The 19630-nt window shown below is 41.6% G+C and overlaps 1 protein-coding gene across 1 annotated transcript; it reads left to right on the plus strand.

Annotated features, from left to right (window-relative positions):
* Positions 1-753: 753 nt before the first annotated feature.
* On the plus strand, positions 754-19275 carry GPR68 (G protein-coupled receptor 68). The gene is made up of 2 exons (XM_061998397.1): positions 754-838; positions 17797-19275. Exon 2 carries the CDS (start codon positions 17938-17940, stop codon positions 19012-19014), a length of 1077 nt encoding a protein of 358 aa, XP_061854381.1. The 5' UTR covers positions 754-838; positions 17797-17937; the 3' UTR covers positions 19015-19275.
* Positions 19276-19630: the final 355 nt, after the last annotated feature.

The raw sequence follows: 19630 nt of genomic DNA on the forward strand, positions 1-19630 counted from the left end.
TTTTCAGCTTTAGTGGTGTAATAGATATCTGATTAAGTAGCGCATTTCATTTTGAACAACAGACTTTAATACATATCCTACGGTGCAGTTTTTACTCCTACAGGAATGAGTAGTGACGTGAGTTAGCAGGAGGTCAGCTTTTACATCTCCTACAATCTTCCTGAATGACCTTGGACAAGCCCTTTCATCTGTTTATGCCTCAGTCTGTCTTGCTGGGTAGACCAGAGAGGAAGGAAACCCCTCCTCTCAGCCCTTGCCCTTGCACAGTCAGAGAAGATGCTGCCTTGTGCAGAGATCAGCTTCTGCTGCATTTGGATATAATGAAGGTCTGGTCTCAGCAAGCTCTAGAAACATCTCACTATAAATAATACAACACTAACACTCTGTATACTTGTAATACTCATGCATGGGGCAACATCTGTGCATGTTTAGATAAGCTGTAAGCAGCAGTATTTGGGCTTTGCGCCAGCCGCTGTGATCATAATGCAGTTATCCACTGGTTCGTGTCTGTGGTGGTAGGTCTGGATGTAAGTACCACTCCATGCATTGCAGTCTCCCTATTTGGTGTCTTCTTTTGGCACTCTCATCTCTTTCATTTACGAATGAGTGGGTGAGGGAAGAGAGGGCTGGGCTGACTCTTTCGCAGTTGAACTGTAAAGAGCACAGGAGCTGAAACACAATCTCCTCCTCCTCCTTCCCTGTGCTGTTTCATCGCCAGCCTTGCTCACAGCTGGGAGGAGGACAGCCTCACCAGCAGCCTGAGCAGGAGCTAGGAGAAGGGAAGTGTTGTGCTCTTCACACTGCAGGGAAAGCCTCTCTGCATAAACTCTGATTACAGGTGAGTTTCATTTTTCAGTCTTTTAATTCTTAAAAGCGAGTAAATTTTCCAGCACTGAGCCAGATTATACAAGGTTATGACCTCTGGAAATGTGACAGGACAGTTTTTTGGCCAGGTTGTTAAAGCAAAACAACAAGGCAGTCCAAGGACTCAACCAAAGCAATGTGTCCAAAAGAATTCACAACCTCAAAATGAATTCCCTTGGCAAGTTCCCACTAGTGAGAGCCTGGAATCAAAGTTCTTCCAGAAAAACTTTCTCGAGTTCCACTTAGGCACAAGGGGAGCTGAATGTTGAAGTTGTGTTGATGAAAGGGAATTAAACTGAGAAGCTGTTTCATGTTTGCTGCAGGGAAGCAGAGCAATAGCCAACAGATAAATTCCAGCAGTCATTTTCAGAGGACTTAGGACTGTTTAAGTTGATTAAACATAAGCTGTATTGAATGACTAATAAGGGATTTAAATATTTTCTTTCCACTGAGAATACAAGCCCAAAGTTACACCTAATGAGAAACTGCTAAATCACATACCTTGGTATGTGGCTGCTCTGTGTACACCTATAGAGATTTGTCTTTGTGTCTCAAAAGTGTGTCATTATTGTCATTTCAGAACAGTAAGCTACTTTTCTTGCTGCTATTCAGAACCTGATTGGGAAACTTGCAATGTGATGATTTGTTTAGTGAAATTAAATCCATCTGGTCAGAAATGAGTCTCTTTTGATTGTTGTTTTAGTAGGATTGAAACCTTTACTCATTGTTGTAGGTTGCCTGAGTTACAAGTACGTTTTTCTGGTTCTTCTTGACAGTCTTTGTAAAGAAGTGAGAAAAGTAAGCCACTGAGTGATCAGCTTCATGTGTGCACCAGGAGTGGAGCTGAGAAATATTTAGAAGAATGTAACAGCTGTGTGCTACCTTACCTGTTCAGAATACATGCAGATATCAGTAACAAAAACCTAAGGAAAAAAATTGAAAACTTAACAATAAGGCAAGAAAAAATGGCTAAGTGTAGGCTCCTAGGACATGACACTGTCACTCTGAGCCTTACGGGACTTTCTGAACAGTGTGTTAATCAGTTCCCTCCGTGACTTTTTCCACATTGGCACTCTGTGTTCACAGTGGTTCTGGAAGAGTACAGTGTCAGACCACTTCTTCTTTCAAGTTTGCTTTACTCAAGAAGCCAGTAAAAGTGAGTCAGTCCTCTGTATTTAACACCAACTCTTCCATTGCTTTTCTGAGGGGAAACAAAATTTTTTACTATTGTCATCTTTATCCTTTCTGCCTCCTCATCTTATCTTCTATTTCCCCCACATCATGCAGCTTCTATGCTTGCAATTATAAGGTCTTTCTGTTCTATGAGAGAAGAGGCAGAAGGCAGCTGTTTCCAGTTTCTTTTACACTTGGTGCTACACAACTGTCATTTAGGTGCTTGCATAGAAGGTACCTCCCCAGCTTTTAGGAATCTTTCCATTGTCTGGGAGTACACTGTGAGAAAATTTGAATTTATAGGATCAGACCAGTATGCTGCTTTGTGATATCGGGGCACCGCCAGGGAGGTGACAGTGTGTATGTCACTGTCTTGTGATTTGCACATCAGTTTCAAATGAGGAAAGATGAGGTGGTGCCAGTATCTCATTAAACCAAACCAAACCACAAACTCATCTCACTTCACATCTGCAGTGAGATGTATATATCTCTGTGGCTGGCAAACAAAAATTAACTCTCTTTGTTCTGGGACCTGGGGAGTGTAAGCAATCCTAGACAGTGTGAAAAGACAGAAGAAAGATGTGGGGAAAGGGGAGAGACGGGAAGATGATGAGTCCCGGCTACACTAGATGTACATAGGTGTCATCATACCCGATGTCATCAGATAGGGTGAGCCTGGGGGATGGCTGGTTCCTGAGGTCAGACAGGCTGGAAACTTCTTCCTTGTGGGTGAGAATAGTTGCACAGGGCCAGGTGTTCAAAGGCGTGGGTCCTCCTACCAGCCCTGTGGATGTTGTCACTCAGATTAGCTGGCTCATGCTGTAACTGCAAGTTTACCTGGCAACCCATTGAATAGCACGAGCTGAAGAAAAACTGTTCCCCAACAGTTTTTCTAGACCTGTCCTGAGGGTGCATTCATGTTTCAGCTTCAGTCCAGTTGACTATTCTTGTGTCAGTGTAGTGGTAAACAGAGAAAATATTATTTTGGACTCAGAAGGACATTTACACAACTTGCTAATTATTTTTAAATGGAGAGATGTGGCAAAAGAACTCCAGACATAGTGGCCTTGTGAGGCTCATTACCTTATAATTAGCTGAATGTCTTCACTAAGAGGTTTATTTTTCCGATAAAGCTTATTCTGAGTGGCTTTTAATGCTTGTTAGGAATTACTCTGCCAAGTGAAGCATTTGCAGAGCTGCTGTCCCTGACAGCTGATGGCAATTGGTTTTGAAAAGACACAGAACAGCTTTAATGTTTAGAAGAAACTGCCCCATAATTTTAAGTAAAGATATTAGTAATCATCAGCAGCTAAGAACAACATTGCAGTTTATTCTCTCAGGGATGCATCTGTTGTAATTCCTTTTTCTGCACTAGAAACCAAGCTCTGAACTCTGTTAATCTACCGGGTAGCAAAAGGACAACTTTTTAGGCACTTTGTCTGGAAACTGTAGATAATCTACCTGAAAAAAAAGTAAAAAAACCCCAAAGCACTAAATAATAGATTTAAAACACTGTTAGGGGGAGATTGAGAAACGAACTCACCTGAAAGTATACTCTGTTCCTCTCTTGCCAAAAATTGTTTCTGTGGCAGCAGATTTGTTTCCAGATGGATTATCTTAGAATTTGATCTGGAGTTGCTTAGACAGATCTTTTACCATGCCAGAGGTGAAAAGAAATACCAAACTGATCTGGTCTACAGAAAATGGAGAGAGCACTCTGCTGCTGCTACTGTTGCTCCATGAGATGTCCTCCTGACATTCTTCACTCAAAAACTGCTGCAGAGAGCTATTACTGCCAGGGCAAGCCTCATCTCTCATTTCTCGACATAGTTGCTTTATTCCATAAGCTTTCATGCTTCCTTTTTCTCACAGAGTTTGCTATGGGTCGACAGTAAAGATACATAGATTTGAAGAGAGATTACATAGCTAACAGAGGAGGGAGAAATCAAACATGAACCTATTACAAAAAGCAAATGCAGTCAAACTTAAGTCACTTTAATGACACCTGATTAAAATGGGAAAAATCAGTAGGGAAGAGTGGAAATATTACTGACAGAGATCACTTGGCTTGGTGTTATTGTAAGTTAATATTTTAGTAACAATCAGAATTTGATCATTTTCTACCTGGAAACATTTTGTCTTCCACTTGTGAAAGGAAGGAGGATTTTCAGTCTTTGATGAATAATGATTAGGTGTCTATGCACGTATTTAATTAGAGGATGTATTTGGTCTGTGCTCCATATTTAAGAAGTGATCAGACAAAACTTTCACAATAGCAATTGTCTTTTAATCTTGCAAGAAGCTTAAACTAAAATCCTTTAAGTTACATCAGGATACTCTTATTTGGAATTCGAGCTTGCATCCAAATTTCAGAGATGGTCTTACACTTCCACCCTGGAGCAGGACCTGGATTTCTGAACAGCTCTCAAGTTTGGAATCCCACATCTCCTGTGTCAGCTTTTCCATCTCTGTCCCAAGAGCTCATCAGAACTTCCCTGTAACAAGCATTTAATTTTCTCCCTTTTCCCTAGTCAGAAGTATTTCAGAATGGTTTACAGTAAGATTGTTGCTTTTGCTTTGAGTTGCTTTTCTGATACTGTTTTGGGGTTTTTTTTGTTTTTGTGAGGTCATGGTTGTTCAACTATTTCTTTCATTTTTGTCTTGAACCTCTTTTATCCAGATTAATATAATGATTATGGGCAGCTGGCTTCTCTTAATTTTCTTTAAAAGAAACCTAGAGAAGGATCAGTCAGTTTTCAAGCATATGAATGGCTTTGTGTCTCCAGGCAGGACACAGGGATAGTGGATAGTGAGGGCTTATATGGATGTGAGTGTCATCCAAAAGCTGAAAGGTAGATGTGCTGGAAAGAACCTCCAGGCCCTTAGGCAGGACACTGAAGTACTCAGCACAAGCATATTTCTTGCAGTGCGTGCAAGGCCAAACAGAGGTATCCCGAGAGGCAGCTTCAAGGTACGAGTAAGAAAACAGAGGGCAGAAGATGAGCTCATACACATTGGGAAATGAGGGCACTTGGGAGTAAGGGAAGGCCAGACTTTGTTTAAATCTTAATGAAATCACTATGTTACCACTTAAAATTGTGTAAGTACTGAAATAATTATTTAAATGAAAATTAAGGGAATTGAGGAAATGAAAATTCAGGAAATGAAAATGTAGGCATGCCTGCAGATACAGATGCCAGCACTTTGTTTAGAATGATTTATCCACAGGGGACTAGGTTATTGGAGTCCTACATCCTCATGTAAAAAAACCCAACCAAATGAAAAAAGGACCAAGGTTTTCACTAGTGTACTAGACTAGAAAGAACTGGATCTAGAACAGAAACTTCTTTGAAAGACATGCTGAGAATCAGCATAAGCCAGAAACACAGACATAGCACAAAGGCATAAAAGAATTATTCTAGTTTTAAATGGCAACAGTGCATGCGTTAGGTGCTTCAGCTCAACAAGCTCCTATGATGAATTTCATCACTTTGATTAAAATAAATCCAAAGAGAAGAAAAGGAATGAAGTCAAAGAAAAATGAGGGTAAGAAGGGAAAGATCTCCAAATAGTGTAAACAGCTTTTAACTTTACCATGTCCTACCAAGCTTTTGCTGTACAAGATGAATTGTATACTGAATCATATATGTAAAAAGCATTTAAAAGTGGTGACTTTATTGAATGTATCATTATTTTCTGATGTGTGGAATAATTAAAATGCTAACATTCTCCGTGAGCAGGAGACATACTCAGCGCATTTAGACGTGGCAGAGTTTCAACCACATTTCAGTTAGACCTAGCAAGTAACATTTTTCTCTTAGACAGTCATTGCTATTGTCAAATGTTATTAGTTAAACATCAATTATTGATGTTCCAAGCTACCGTGTGTCAGCAGCACTGCAAATATCAGTTCTATCCACAGAAATATCAGTAAAGGAGAAGAAAAATTTGTACAGATGGATGTTTGATTGCTTTCCAAACTACAATGAGTGAGTTCTTTTTGGAGGGTATGATGCGCTGACACTTGGGTTTAACGATACCTTTCTGGAGGCATTATAAAAAGAGGCAAGCAGAAAGAGAACTTGGCCCCTACTTTGGTTTCCAACAGGTTAGTTTTTGAACAAAACTTTAACCTTACGATCAGCGAGAGATGCTGGGAAGACCTGGCAGAAGGGACTGCTTGGTGTGTTATCAGCACTTTCCCCACAGTGAGTGCATGTGGGTACAGAGGGCCAGTTGCTCTTGAGATACACATTGGTTATGTCTGTGCAGTGCCATAACCTCCTGGGCGAAGGTACAGCAGTGTGCCCACCCATCCATATGGGGTGCCAGCAGCATGCTGTGACCCAAGAGCTGCGAGGGTGTGGCTTGTGCTTGGGCTGCTGAGCAGTGTGAGGGGTGAGTCCCACGGGACCACGGCTCATTCTGGGCAGTTGCATCACTCTGTCAGGCAAGGACTGTGTGGCAGTGCCGGAGCAGAGGGACATGCTGCCAACACAAGGAAGGAAAAAAATCACTGAAATGCTATACAGATATCACCTAAACCTTAAGTCACTATTTTCTGTGCAAGACATCTGGTATTGTCTGATGGAGCACAATGTTGGTGTCAGAGCAGACTGCAGAATCGAATGAGGCAGTAATACAGAGTTTGGAAAAAAATGAATCAGAAGAGCAGTTTTTCCCCAAGGCTGTAGATGGTAAAATGAATCAGAACTCACTTTGTTAAGAAGGGTGAAGTTCCTATTTCTTAATCCCAGACTGCAACATAGTTGTTCCAGTCCTTGTCTCTTGCTGGTAAATTGCATGTTGATCATGGCTGCTGTGGCTTCTAATTGGTAAGACCCACGTAATCTTGACTTTTCTTACATTGCTGTTTTAAATGAGGATTTTTGTGTGGATTTGGGATTATAAGCAGTACTGATGGCTATGACTGATCATTACATACTTGCCTGCTGCTTCTACAGCAAAGACACAATGGTGCTTTGGCTTCTGTGTTGAGGAGGGTTGTTGGTCAGAGGGAGATTGGCTTGACTGAGGTTTTAGTTCAGGGGAAAAAGAAACGAAATTTTGGAGTTGTACTTTGAGGAATATAGGGATTTAAGATTTCTGCAGAAAGTGGTGTGATGTGTTTTCCTCCACCCACTGTCCTTCACCCAAACAAGTCACCCATGGAGCCTCAGGTAGATATTCCCGGTGGGTGGGAGCCAGTCACAGTAGCTCAATGGTGAAATACTTGGAGAGTCATGTCGTCCACTTGGTTGATCTTTAACAACAGGAAGGAGGGGGCAGATGCTCATTTTTAAAAGCTTTGAGGCAGCTATGGCATGACTAATTCCTGTTGTGTGATTCACTTCCCTGATACCACTTGGACTGAAATTACACATTGTATGAACTTCTTGTTACCATAAATAGGGATTTTTCCAAAGTGGTGTTTCTTTTCAGCACTTCCCTGTGTTCAGCCACTAGTTCAGACCTTGCATTTGGTAAGAAGATCCTAATCCTAGGTAAAGAATATGGAGTAGTCTAAGATATTGGACTAACTGTACTTATTATCCTATCTACCTTCCTTATCCTTTGTGTCAATTTGTCTTTCATATGTGCAGGTCTCATCTAGTGTCATGGTTTAGGCCCATCAGGGAACAAAAGACCACGATTAGCCTCAAGTACCAAAGACCTGAGGATTGCCAACAGGCAGGGAGAGCTTAATTGTCGCTTAAGGTTCAGGACAAAACAGACCAGGCTACTCGGCTTGGGGAAGAAAACAGAAAAGAATTTAATGCAACATCAACTAAAGTATAACCATAAAACCCCAAAACCTAACCAAAATAAACCAACACACAGTAGTACAACAATGAAGAGTCTAACCAGCCCTTTAAGACCACCTTCTCCCCACTCCTCCCCTCTTCCCGGGCTCAGAGCCCTGATCCTGGTGTTTTTACCTCCCCCCCCCCGAATGGCTCAGGGAGGCAGGGAGTCGGGGTTTCAGTCAGTCTGTTCCTGACAGCTTCTGCCGTTTGTCCCTCCTCAGGGCAGGTGGGCTCTGCACCAGTCCTCCCTGCACCTCCACGGGGTACCTCACACACTCGGCAGCCCTGCACGGGCTCCTCCAACGCACAAATTTCCCCAAAGCTTCAGCTCCTCTCTGCCTCTCGTGTGGGGCTGCTCTGGGGCCCACAGGCTCTCCAGCACGGCCTGGGCCATGGCCGCCTCCACACACAGTCCCTCGCCCGTCCAGGTGCACTCACATGGAGCTGCTGGTGGCTCTCAGTCCTGCCATGGCCCTGTATGGGTTGCAGGGGCACAGCTGCATTCTCACCACGGCTTGCAGAGGGGTCTCTGGTCTGGTGCACCTCCCTCCTTCCTCCTTCTCCAGCTGTGGGGTCCGCGCGGTCGCCTCCATCTTGTATCACTCTTACACCTCCCGCAAATGCTTCAAATTCCTGTCCCCTAAATAGTGATGGCAGAGGCGCCAGATTGGCCCAGCCTGGCCGGAGATGGATGTGAACCCAGGAGCCAGGGGAGAGTCCACAAACTCTTTACCGAGTCTTCACTGCAACCCGCTCCCCCTGTTACCAAGCAGAAGCTGCTCCTTGCTAAACCATGACATCTAGGAAGTCCAAAGTTATGAAAAGCTAAAGTGAAACAGTACAGCAGCAGAAGCATGGATTGTTTTGTATTAATTTTTGAGGTTGGGAGGTTATAGATGTCCGTTGAATACAACTTTCATTTCTAGGAAAAAGCTTTCAAATTGGAAAACATTTCATAAATCGTTGTAAAATGATTTGGTTTTAAACAAAATTTCTTTGTGGAAATTATTTTACCTCATGTCAGATTTATGCAATTTGTTTCTGTGCTATTGTATGTTGCTAAGAGAGATGAGTTGCCACGTCATCTGGCAAACAATAGTGGAGAACAGAGTGGGAGGGTCCTGAGAACATCTATCCCAGTGCTCCACTTGCCTTTGTTAGTGAAATATTTTCATGATGTTTAACTCAGCCTCTCTCATCTTTTAGCGTGTTTGAATGTTGTTGCTGTTTTTGCCCTCAATCCAGTCTTCTTTAGACTAAACAGACTTTAGTCTCTCAGTCTTCAGCTTTGCTAGACATCTGGCCTTTCCCCTCTGCTTCTAAGCACAGCCAGTAGGTCCCAGAGGACCCGTGCACCTCCATAGAGACTTACAGCAGTGCGCAGGACAGAAGGATAATACCTGCAGCCTGCTGAGACATTTCAATGTGATATGTGTGTGTATAGGGAGTGGCAACCCTTGAGATTCTGGGATTCTGTGATTCTATAAAAGTGTATTGTTGACCTCAGTATGTGAGCCCTTGGGCCCTCACATCCTTCATGGTGTTCTCCTGTGAAATGGGACAAGCCTTCTTACTGACTTCCTGTATCATATGGAAGGAAGTAACATGTATACAACAGTTTGCACATCAGTAAGAAAGAAGCTGTATACTTTGTGCTCTAATTCAAATGACAAATGTGAGTAAATGATAATAACCTCATGATTTATTCAGGGTGGTTTTTTTCTGATGTGTTGACATTTTCCAGGAATGTAAATGTGTTTCAACAAGTTCTCTTTGTGACCTCTCCCAGCATAGCCTACAGGGTAACACGTTGTTACAAGTCACTGATGTGTGGTACTTTAGCTCTCCTATGGCCATTTAAAAGTGCTCATCTGCTTGCTTTCTAGGTAGCTTCCTCCCTAACTAAAAGTTTGCTTGATTTACAAAGTGAGTTGAATATAGAACTTTTAGGTTTGTGATCCATATTGATGCAGGTATTTCTTACAGAGATTCGTGATCAGTCAGGCATTTGTGATATGAAACTGCATTACCATGTCATTGCTGATGGGAAATGAGAATTTGAACTAGATTTAGAGGTCACAGAATTATTTGAATTAATTTTGTGGATAATCTTCATTGGCTTCTAGCTGCTTTGCTTTCATCAGCCCACACTGCTTAGGCTGCACAGGTAAAATTTCTCAGCTTATAGTGCTGTCCAATCTAGTGTTTACAACAATCATTGAATTCCCCACGAGAAACAAAAGAACCCACTACTCAAATCCACATGATTAATTCCTAGTGACAAATTTACAAATTGAGGGCATGAAACCCTCAACTGCCCTACCACTGTGGGCCACTTTTAGTGACGAAATATTGAATGTAACTAGCTTACTTGAGGCTTCAGAGAAATTTGGTAAGCAGAAACTAAATTGTTGGGACAAATTCCCAAGGTATCAAAGTTTGAGCAAATGCAGTGATTTACCCAGTGCCGTGAATAATCGCATGTCTGCATCAGGGAAAATTGGATGTCAGTGACTAATTAGTCTTTTGTTTATGTGGGTTCTGAAAAAAATGTTGCTGACATCCTTCTTTGACAATAGGTTTATAAATGGAGTCATACAATACCGACGAAAGTGATTTATAATTTACAGAATACTTTTATGGTTTCCTCTAACTGAAACAGATGCATTGAGAAAGAATTACTGTACACAGAGATTCATGTTAGAAGGGCCCATTTCCAGGTTAACAAACACTGAATGGTTTGTGTGTAGACTTAAATTAACTTTAGAAGCAAATTCAGTTAAGGAGGAATTATTTTCTTTTTCCACTTCACTTCAGATGGCTTCAGAGATTTAAAAGATACAGTCTCTTTTTTACTGTATGCCTCTGCTAAGACTCTCTTGTAAAAAGGAGGACAGAGTTTGTTCTTCTAATGCAAAAAAACAGACAAAAAAGTAAGTATAGCAGAGAGGTAGTCCTTCTGTTTTACAAATAGCAAAACCAGCAGAAGACAGAAACAAAACACCTTGCAAACCGCTGCTCTTCACACAGAGGTTTGACAGAAACAAAATTTCTGCATGCTTTCTGTTGTGGTGACCTATGTTTTATACTCTTAGGGAATATGTATCTGTCTTTAATCCAATAATTTTATCTGATAATTTGTATCTGTTTTTAACTGATATGTTTCATTCCAGATTCACTGAGGTAGTTTAGAACTTGATCCAATTAAAAAATACATGACATGGTCAGTAGATAAATGAATCCCATGAACATTTGTTTATATTTATAAATGGTAAACTAACACCATGCACAATGTATCCTATGATACTTTGATGGTGCACATAAAATGAGCTGCACTACAAGAGGATGAGCATCAAGGTCAAGTATGCTAGGGTCAGGAATTAGAAATCTTAGTCTCTAGTGCAACCTAAGTCTTATCCCTCTTTCATATTTAAATCAAGCTAAGATCTTTAACGAGCAGAATTGTTGCATCTACTGGTCTGGTTGAAGCTAGGCTGACTAGTATCTATCTTTCTCACAAGATAGATGTTATGCCAGTTTTATTTTTCCACTATGATTTATGAAACTTCATCAGCAATAGTTCACAAATTGCTTTAGCTGGTTCTCTCAGAGTGCACATAGACTTTCAAAATATGTATTAGCCTTTGCTTATCTATTTTTTCTATGCATTCATCCCACTGTTAAAAACATTTTTGTTAGATACTGACTCACAAATTTGTTTCTAAAGATTAAAATAAAAAAATAGCAAATATTTCAGATTTATGCTTGGGCCTCATATGTACTTGTCTTTTTCTTTACTTCTCTTGTATGTTAATGGAAACATCCTTCCTTGCCTTTTATGGCTCTTTCTACTTTGTGTCCCTTTTAGAATGCTAGAAAGACAGAACGGTTTGAGTTGGAAGGGACCTTTAGAACCCACTGCAGTGAGCAGAAACATCTTGTTCAGGTTGCCTTAAGCCCTATCCAACCTGACCTTGAATGTTTCCAGGGATGGGGCATCTACCACCTCTCTGGACAACTGCAGTGGTTTTGCCTGTGCCAGGTTTTTGGTAGTGGGGGGTGCTACAGGGATGGCTTCTTTAAACAAAGAGCTACCAGAAGCTTCCCCTGTAGCTGACAGCAAATCATTTCTAAGATGAACCCAACAGCTGACCAAGGCCTGGCCAATTAGTGACTGAGGTAGCGCTTCTGTGAATAATGTATTTGAGAAGGGAAAGAAGCTGCTGTGCAGGGAGTGAGAATGTGAAAATGTCTCCACAGACACCAAGGTCAGTGGAGAAGGAGGGGGAGGAGGTGCTTAGGCCCTGAAAGAAAGACTCCCCTGTGCCCTGTGGTGAGGACCATGATGAGGCAGCTGAGCCCCTGCAATCTATGAAGGCCACTGGGGAGCAGAGATCCACTCACAGCCCATGGAGGAGCCCTCACCAGAGCAGGTAGATGTCTGAAGGAGGCTGTGACTCTGTGGGAAGCCCACCATGGAGCAAGTTCCCAGCAGGACCTGGGAGTCTGTGGGGAGAGAGGAGCTCACGCCAGAGCAGGTTTGCTGTCAGGACTTGTGGTCCTGTGAGGGACTCAGGCTGGAGCAGTCGGTACCTGAAGGACTGCTCTCCCAGTGGGTGACCCACACTGGGGCAGGGTGTGAGGCCCCCGTGGGAGGCCCCACGCTGGAGCAGTTTGTGAGGAGCTGCAGCCCATGGGAAAGACCCACGCTGGAGGAGTTGATGAGAGACTGTCTCCCGTGGGAGGGACCCCACAGTGTAGCAGTGGGAAGTGTGAGGAGGCCTCCCCCTGAGGAGAAGCAGCAGCAAAGTCCATCTGTAATGAACTGACCACAACTCCCATCCCCTGAGCTGCTGCAGGGGAGAGAAGGAGAGTCTGGGTAAGAGAGAGGGGTGGCGGGAGGTGTTTTAAGATTCAGTTTTATTTCTCATCTCCCTGTTCTGATGGTTCATTACTAAATCAAATACTTTCTCCCCAAGATGAGTCTGTTTTGCACATGATACTAATTGCTGAGTGATCTCTCTGTTCTCAACTCACAAACCTCTCATTATGTTTCTCTTTCTCTCCTGTCCAGTTTAGGAGGGGAGTGATATTATGACTTGGTGGGCACCTGGCACCTAACCAGGGCTAAAACACCACAACGACCTGTTCCAGTGCCTCACCACTTTCATCATAAACAACTTCTTACTTATATTTTGTCATGGCAAGTGATGCTTCTCAGGATTCGATATTAAGACTGGCACTGTTTAACATCTTTGGTGATATGGAAGCAGCACTGAGTCTACTCTCAGCAAGTTTGCTGACAACAGGGGGCTATGTGTTGCGGATGAACACGCTGGAGGAAAGGGATGCCATGCGAAGGGGCCTGGACAGGCTTGAGAGGTGGGCCCATGCAAACCTCATGAAGTTCAACAAGGCCAAGTGCAAGGTCCTGCACATGGATTGGGGCAATCCAAGGTTGGATGGGACTTTGAGCAATCTGCTCTAGTGGAAGGTATCCCTATCCATGGCAGAGACCTAGGAACTAGATTATCTTTATCAGTCCCTTTTTATGATTCTGTGATTCTATAATAGTCTGAATCTACCCTCTTTTAGTTTAAAACCATTATTCCTTATCCTGTCCATTACAGACCTTATTAAAAACTCTTTGTTGAAGTCTTATTGTGGCCCCTTACTTAAAGAAGATCTCTTATGAGCCTTCTCTTCTCCAACTGAACAACCCCAACTCTCTCAGCCTTTCCTCATAGGAGAGGGTCCCTCTGATCATTTTTGTGGCTTCCTCTCTACACACCTGACAACAAGTCTGTGTTTTACATCATAATTCTTCTGATTTAGTCCAAACATCATTGTACCACTTCTTCCTACTCAGTCATACATCCTGATTTTCACTTTCTATTACTTTTTTTTTCCCAACCTTGTCCTAAGGATATTAGCCAGTTTGGGCTCATTTTATATTGTTAACCTGACCCTTAGTTTCTTCTAGTCATCACTTCCCAGCCTCTTTACCTAATCTTATTCTTCAAGGCTTTGTGTGCCAGGATCAAACCCTCAAGTGTTGCAGGAAGTTTACTGTGCAAATTTAAGGGCTGCTGTTTGTGTAGGTAATGATCTGAACCAAATCCTAAGTTGAAACAATCTCAATTTTATAGTTCCAAGATATGCAGCACAGTTCAAGTGCTACTGTAAGAGCTAAGTGGCTGAGGCCTGTCTACAGTTTATGACAGGTGCAGGGATATATTAACAGCAAGAGCTACTGTTACACAAAGGCACACATCTATCTTATACTACATGTTCATGGAGACAAGTGCTTTGGGGATAAAATAAGCTCAGTGTACAACTTTTGCAAATTCCTACAAGGAAGTACTTTGTGTTAGTCCAATTTGTCTCTGCTAAAAATATGTAGGTCTAATTGCATACATATTTCTTGCAAGGAAATTTGTAGCAATGTTCACTGAGACTGAAAGAACCCACCAAGGCTCCATGCTAGTGCTTGTTCTGAGCTGAAGAGGCTGTTATAAGCTCTGAGCTATTTCCTGCACCAGCAGGAATTACCAGCAGACATAGCTTAACGTGTGAGCTGCTCCTTGGTTCATGGTGCAGGAGGAGCCATGTTTCTGTCAACAGTTAAGGCACAAAGGAGCTGGGCAAGAAAAGAACCTGTTGTTGAACTACCCAGGAATGAAAGTTGGCTCATTTAAACCAAGAAAAAGTGAGAGTCTCTGCATAGCCAAGGATCTTTGGCTTTCTTTTTAATCGAGGAACAAGATAATTGTTTGGAGCTCATGTAGATGGTGAGAGTTTCTAATTGGTTTCTAGGACTTGTGCTTAGATGGGTATCATCTAAAAAATGTGGGCATTTATAAGAGAGAAATGTTGTCTGCCAGCTTGTGTTACTGAAGGTGTTACAAAAACTATGCTCTGAAACATCACACAGCTGCACTATTTCCATATTAAACCTGTTCAAAAGGAATGGCTTTGTGTTCCCAATCATAACTGCTTTTAGCTTTCTTATTATACTCACCCAAGATGTTTTTCATACAGCAACTTTAATTTTTCTCCTCCCTTATCCAGACAAGGTCAGTAACTAATGAGGCAGCTATTCGTCTTTTCTTGCCTATAACCCTGCATTACCTTTCCTTCACTTTACACTTTTCCACACAGCTTATAAGATATTGTGTATTGTGTTCTTACAACTGGGTGGGCTTTTCAGCACTCATTTAACACTACCTCTGCAGCACTTTGATACCAGGTTTGTTGAAACATGGTACAAGACAAAGAGCTTTGTGACAGCCAGCCTTTGCTGGCTGTCGAAAGTCCAGTCCAGCACTTCCTCCAGGTGCAGGAAATGCTGCTGCAATCCTAAGCATATATTGGCATAATGTTGCATCAGTTAGACTTTTGTGGTCGCGTTCTGTGTTCTGGCAAGACTTTTAAGCTAAATAGAAGTGATTTTCACAATCATGTTCTCTGTGAAATAAACATAATTTAATAAAAACATTTTGAGTTCTTAGATGAAAAGAAACATTCAAGAAACAGTGCAACTGGAGAGTACATCTGCTTTTTCTCATACTGTGGTCCCTGTTAACTCACTGGGTAACACTGGATGGAACTCAGCACTGTTGAACTATGCCAGACTTGTAAAGACAGTTCTGACTTTTCAAAATTTTTGACAGCTTTTGAATTACTATTTGTCCTCATCAATAGGAGCTTAGCATTGACTGGACACTCTTAGGTGGCAGAATAGATGATGGATGTCAGATTTTTAGGCATTTTAGATCTGCTTTGGCAAGGATTCTGTACCCTGTCCTCATGTGTGTGGGACCAGCTCCCTTGTAGACAGGGGAGCTGCCTGATGTTTATGAAGTCATTGAGAAACCAGATAGCATTACAGGCGAGCTAATGACCCTTAAGTAACAGTCCTATGGGAAATTTGTGCATAACTTCAGTGATTAGTTTCTGTTGTACACATCTGTACTGTTAACATGGTCATTGTTATTCCATGAGAAGGTTATGGCAATCTCTCAGAGCCGACTTCAAACTATGCCACAGGTACCTGCAAACTGGGTGTCTTAGCAGCATTTCTCCTGCTGCACTTGATTTATCTGTTATAACCATTGTGCCAGCCTCAGAGGAAGAGTAGTCTCTTTACCCTCACAGGACCTGCATGAGAATGAGGAGAGCAGTGCTTGTGATATGCTAAACTTAGAATCATAGAATGGTAGGGGTTGGCTAGTCTTTCACACAAGCAGCATTGGACAACGAAGTTAGAAGTCTTGAGAGAGCTGAGCTAATATTGGCCTGTTGTTTCATGACTGAATGTATCTGAGATTCCCAAGAATCCTTCCACCAAAACTGTGACTGATGTTCTGTCTGTTGGTAAGAAAAAGAGGAAAAGTGAAGGAATGAAAACCACATTTTAATTCTTAAATATTTACACATGTCCTTAAGTTTGCTGTGACTTCTGCGGCACTGTTACACTGGTTGCAGCTAAACATTGAAAGTGTCTGCAGGTTTTGTCACTTATTTCAGCCAGGTAATTATTTTCTGGCCTAAAGAAAGTAATTTTCTTTTCAATTTCTACAGGAGTGAAGCCCAGCACTATGTAAAAAACCAATTTGTCAGTAATATCCTTAAATGCTGCATCTGATAGTAATTTGACTGTAGCGTGGCAACGTTGTCATCAGGGTTGCCTTGGAAAAAAATGTATGTTCCTAGACAGGACAGAAGACAATGACAAAAATATATACTAGTAAACAGGAAAAAGCAACCATGCCTTCGCTTTGTCCCTGAATAGTGCTGTTTCCTTTTGAATCCATATTAACTGAAGCTATAGGAAGAGTACACAATTTGTTAACATTACAAATGTACACACTACAATGGCACATTTCCCGGGAAGAGAGTGAAAGAAATAGAGTCTTGGTATTTTGCATCATCAGGTAAAACATTCATTACCTTCACTCTGGGCACAGTTTGCCCCACTGTTTTACAGTCCTGAGCATTAGTGCCAATGTGAATATATCACATGAGGTGATAAAATGCCAAAAGTGATACTTCGTTTAGCCTTGGGTTTAATCACTGGGAGCTGGCTAAAAGCTGAATGCTTGTCCTAGTTGAACTGGGTGCTAACCCATTGTCAGCAGTGATTTCTGTGATTGTCTTAAACAGCAATACTGTAGTATAGGAATGATTCATAGGGTTATGTGCTGGGACTATAGAAGATTCTTCCAGTGAAAATAACTATATTCATATTCAGTGAAGATGAAAAGAAAAGATAGAAATGTACAAGCACTAACAGTAAATGAGTGTTTTTGAGAGCTGATGGCAAATAAGGAATCTGTAATAGCACATCCTGCAGGACTGAGACCATGGGCATATATTGTACACAAGATTTTTACAGTGTCCTTCCAATATGGAAAGACAGCCTGCTTTTGAGATTGTCTTTACAAGTAACTGTAAGAGAGATTGCTAAAAATTTCATTTTTCTCATCCTGATCGGTTGAAATGCATAGTCCATGGTGTCTTGTACGTAAGGGGAAATTCTGAAAAAGGAAACAAAATATCAACTGTTTTGTGCACCCTGCATTCTCTAAAGAAGTCTGAGTCGACTGCTGGTTTGCTAGAGACATTTTTTCCATTGTGGACAAATTAGGTTACTGCCTTTATGCCTCATCTGCAAAGCAGAGATGATAATTTTTCAACTTTTTGATACTTGTAAAGCTAAAGCAACAACTGTTTGTAATTTGCTTTGGGATTCTTGGATACAAAATTTTCTGTTACTTTTCTGGTAAGTACTATGGCTTACTCACATGAATCATGATTTTCCAGACAGGTTTTATCTTCTGTCAAAGACTAGAAGGAATTTAAGGCTAGGAAAAGGCAGCTTACTGAAAACCATACTGTATACTTGACAGCCATATCCCTTCTGAAGATTTTTCATGTGGTTTACTTTCAGGATATTAACATCCCACAGCAAGTCATCATTTCAGCCTAAATGTTTGTGGAAGAAATAAGTGATAAATGAAACTGGATGAAATTAAATTTTACATATGTTCATTTGGGACCCTGATGAGTGATACACAGGAAGAAACAGAAGATGGTGAATTTCACAGAGAATGCAACTGAGAAGTGCACTATTAATCATGATATCCATCAGACATTATCCCCTGTGGTATACATATTTGTATTTATATTAGGCTTGCCTGCTAACTGCCTGTCACTGTACTATGGGTATTTACAGATCAAGGCTAAAAATGAACTGGGTATCTACCTTTGCAATTTGACAGTAGCAGATCTGCTTTATATATTTTCTTTGCCTTTCTGGCTTCAGTATGTTTTACAGCATGACAACTGGACCTACAATGAGCTGCTGTGCAAAATTTGTGGCATCCTCTTGTATGAGAATATCTATATCAGTGTGGGCTTCCTCTGCTGCATCTCCATTGATCGCTACCTCGCAGTAGTGCACCCTTTTAGATTTCAGCGGTTTCGGACAATGAAGGCTGCTGTGATTGTGAGCATCGTTATCTGGACCAAGGAAATAATGACATGCTGCTTTGTCTTTACACATGGAGAGATCAGTATGGATGCCGAAAGCCACGTAGTGTGCTTCGAGCACTACCCTATCAAAGAGTGGGAGCACAATGTCAATTACTACCGTTTCTCTGCTGGCTTCCTTTTCCCCTTCTTTCTGTTGGCCTTCTCTTACTGTGGGATTTTAAGAGTGGTCCACAAGAGTCATGGCACTCAAAAGAAGAAGAAAATCCAAATTAAACGACTAGTTTCGAGCACTGTTCTAATTTTTTTAGTTTGCTTTGGACCATACCACATCCTGCTTGTGGTGCGCAGCTTGCTGGAAAACAACTGCTCCTTTGCTGAGAAAATATTTAATATTTACCATGTTTCTCTCCTGTTGACTACTTTTAACTGCATTGCTGATCCAGTATTGTACTGTTTTTCCAGTGAAAGCACTTACCAGAACTTTGCCAAGATGCGAGACTCTTGTTTAACATTTTTAGGGTGTCTGAGGACTGAGACAAAGGAATCCTATCCACTGAATGCTCCAGAAACACCCAGCAGGCCACAGCATGAGCAACAACCAGGGTCGTTACAGGTATCACGTGATGGTACTGGAATGAAGGACTCCTCCGTAACTATCATGGGCAGCCTATAGCACTCATCAGAAAAGGACATTAATCTAAAGTCTGCAGCTATGTTTGTGTTTGTGTATCCATCTGTTTATCTATGCATTACAACAGCAATAGCTCCCAAAGGCTTATTGAGAGTCCAGCACAGTGAGTTGGTTTCTGGAGGTGCTCTGATCTTGTCAATAGTGAGGAAAATGCACACTAAGTCAGTTCAGTTTACCATCATGTGTCTGTTGTCACTGTGGCACCATTTAAAACCTGTTGTCTTGGTGACTGCATTGACTGGAATAAGCTAAGTACTCGTGGTGTGTGGTTCTGTTGAATTTTTGTTTAACTGCTTTCTGTTTGCCACTGTAGCACCTAGTGTAAATAATTCTCTACGAGCAGTCATAATCTGTTGAAAAGGCTGGAGACAGAATAATGTCACCATTTTTTTCTTTAAAAAGAAAAAAAAAAAAGCATTTCTGCAACATTTCTGTAACTCTCTGAAATAACTTCTCCTTCAGCCCGTTTTGAGGCCTACAGAGACCATGTCAGAACCAGCCTCCTAAAACAACCAATAATGTAAGATGTTCTGGGAGAATGTGTACAAAGACACTTGGCATCTGTCAAGACCCTCAGTCTGTTGAATCCCAGACTGTT

This window comes from Colius striatus, chromosome 6 (genome assembly GCF_028858725.1).
Source record: "Colius striatus isolate bColStr4 chromosome 6, bColStr4.1.hap1, whole genome shotgun sequence".
Taxonomy (NCBI): domain Eukaryota; kingdom Metazoa; phylum Chordata; class Aves; order Coliiformes; family Coliidae; genus Colius; species Colius striatus.

Bases quoted from the DNA above. Each gene is read 5' to 3' on its own strand.
- GPR68 (XM_061998397.1), top strand. From the start codon at position 17,938: ATGGTGAATTTCACAGAGAATGCAACTGAGAAGTGCACTATTAATCAT.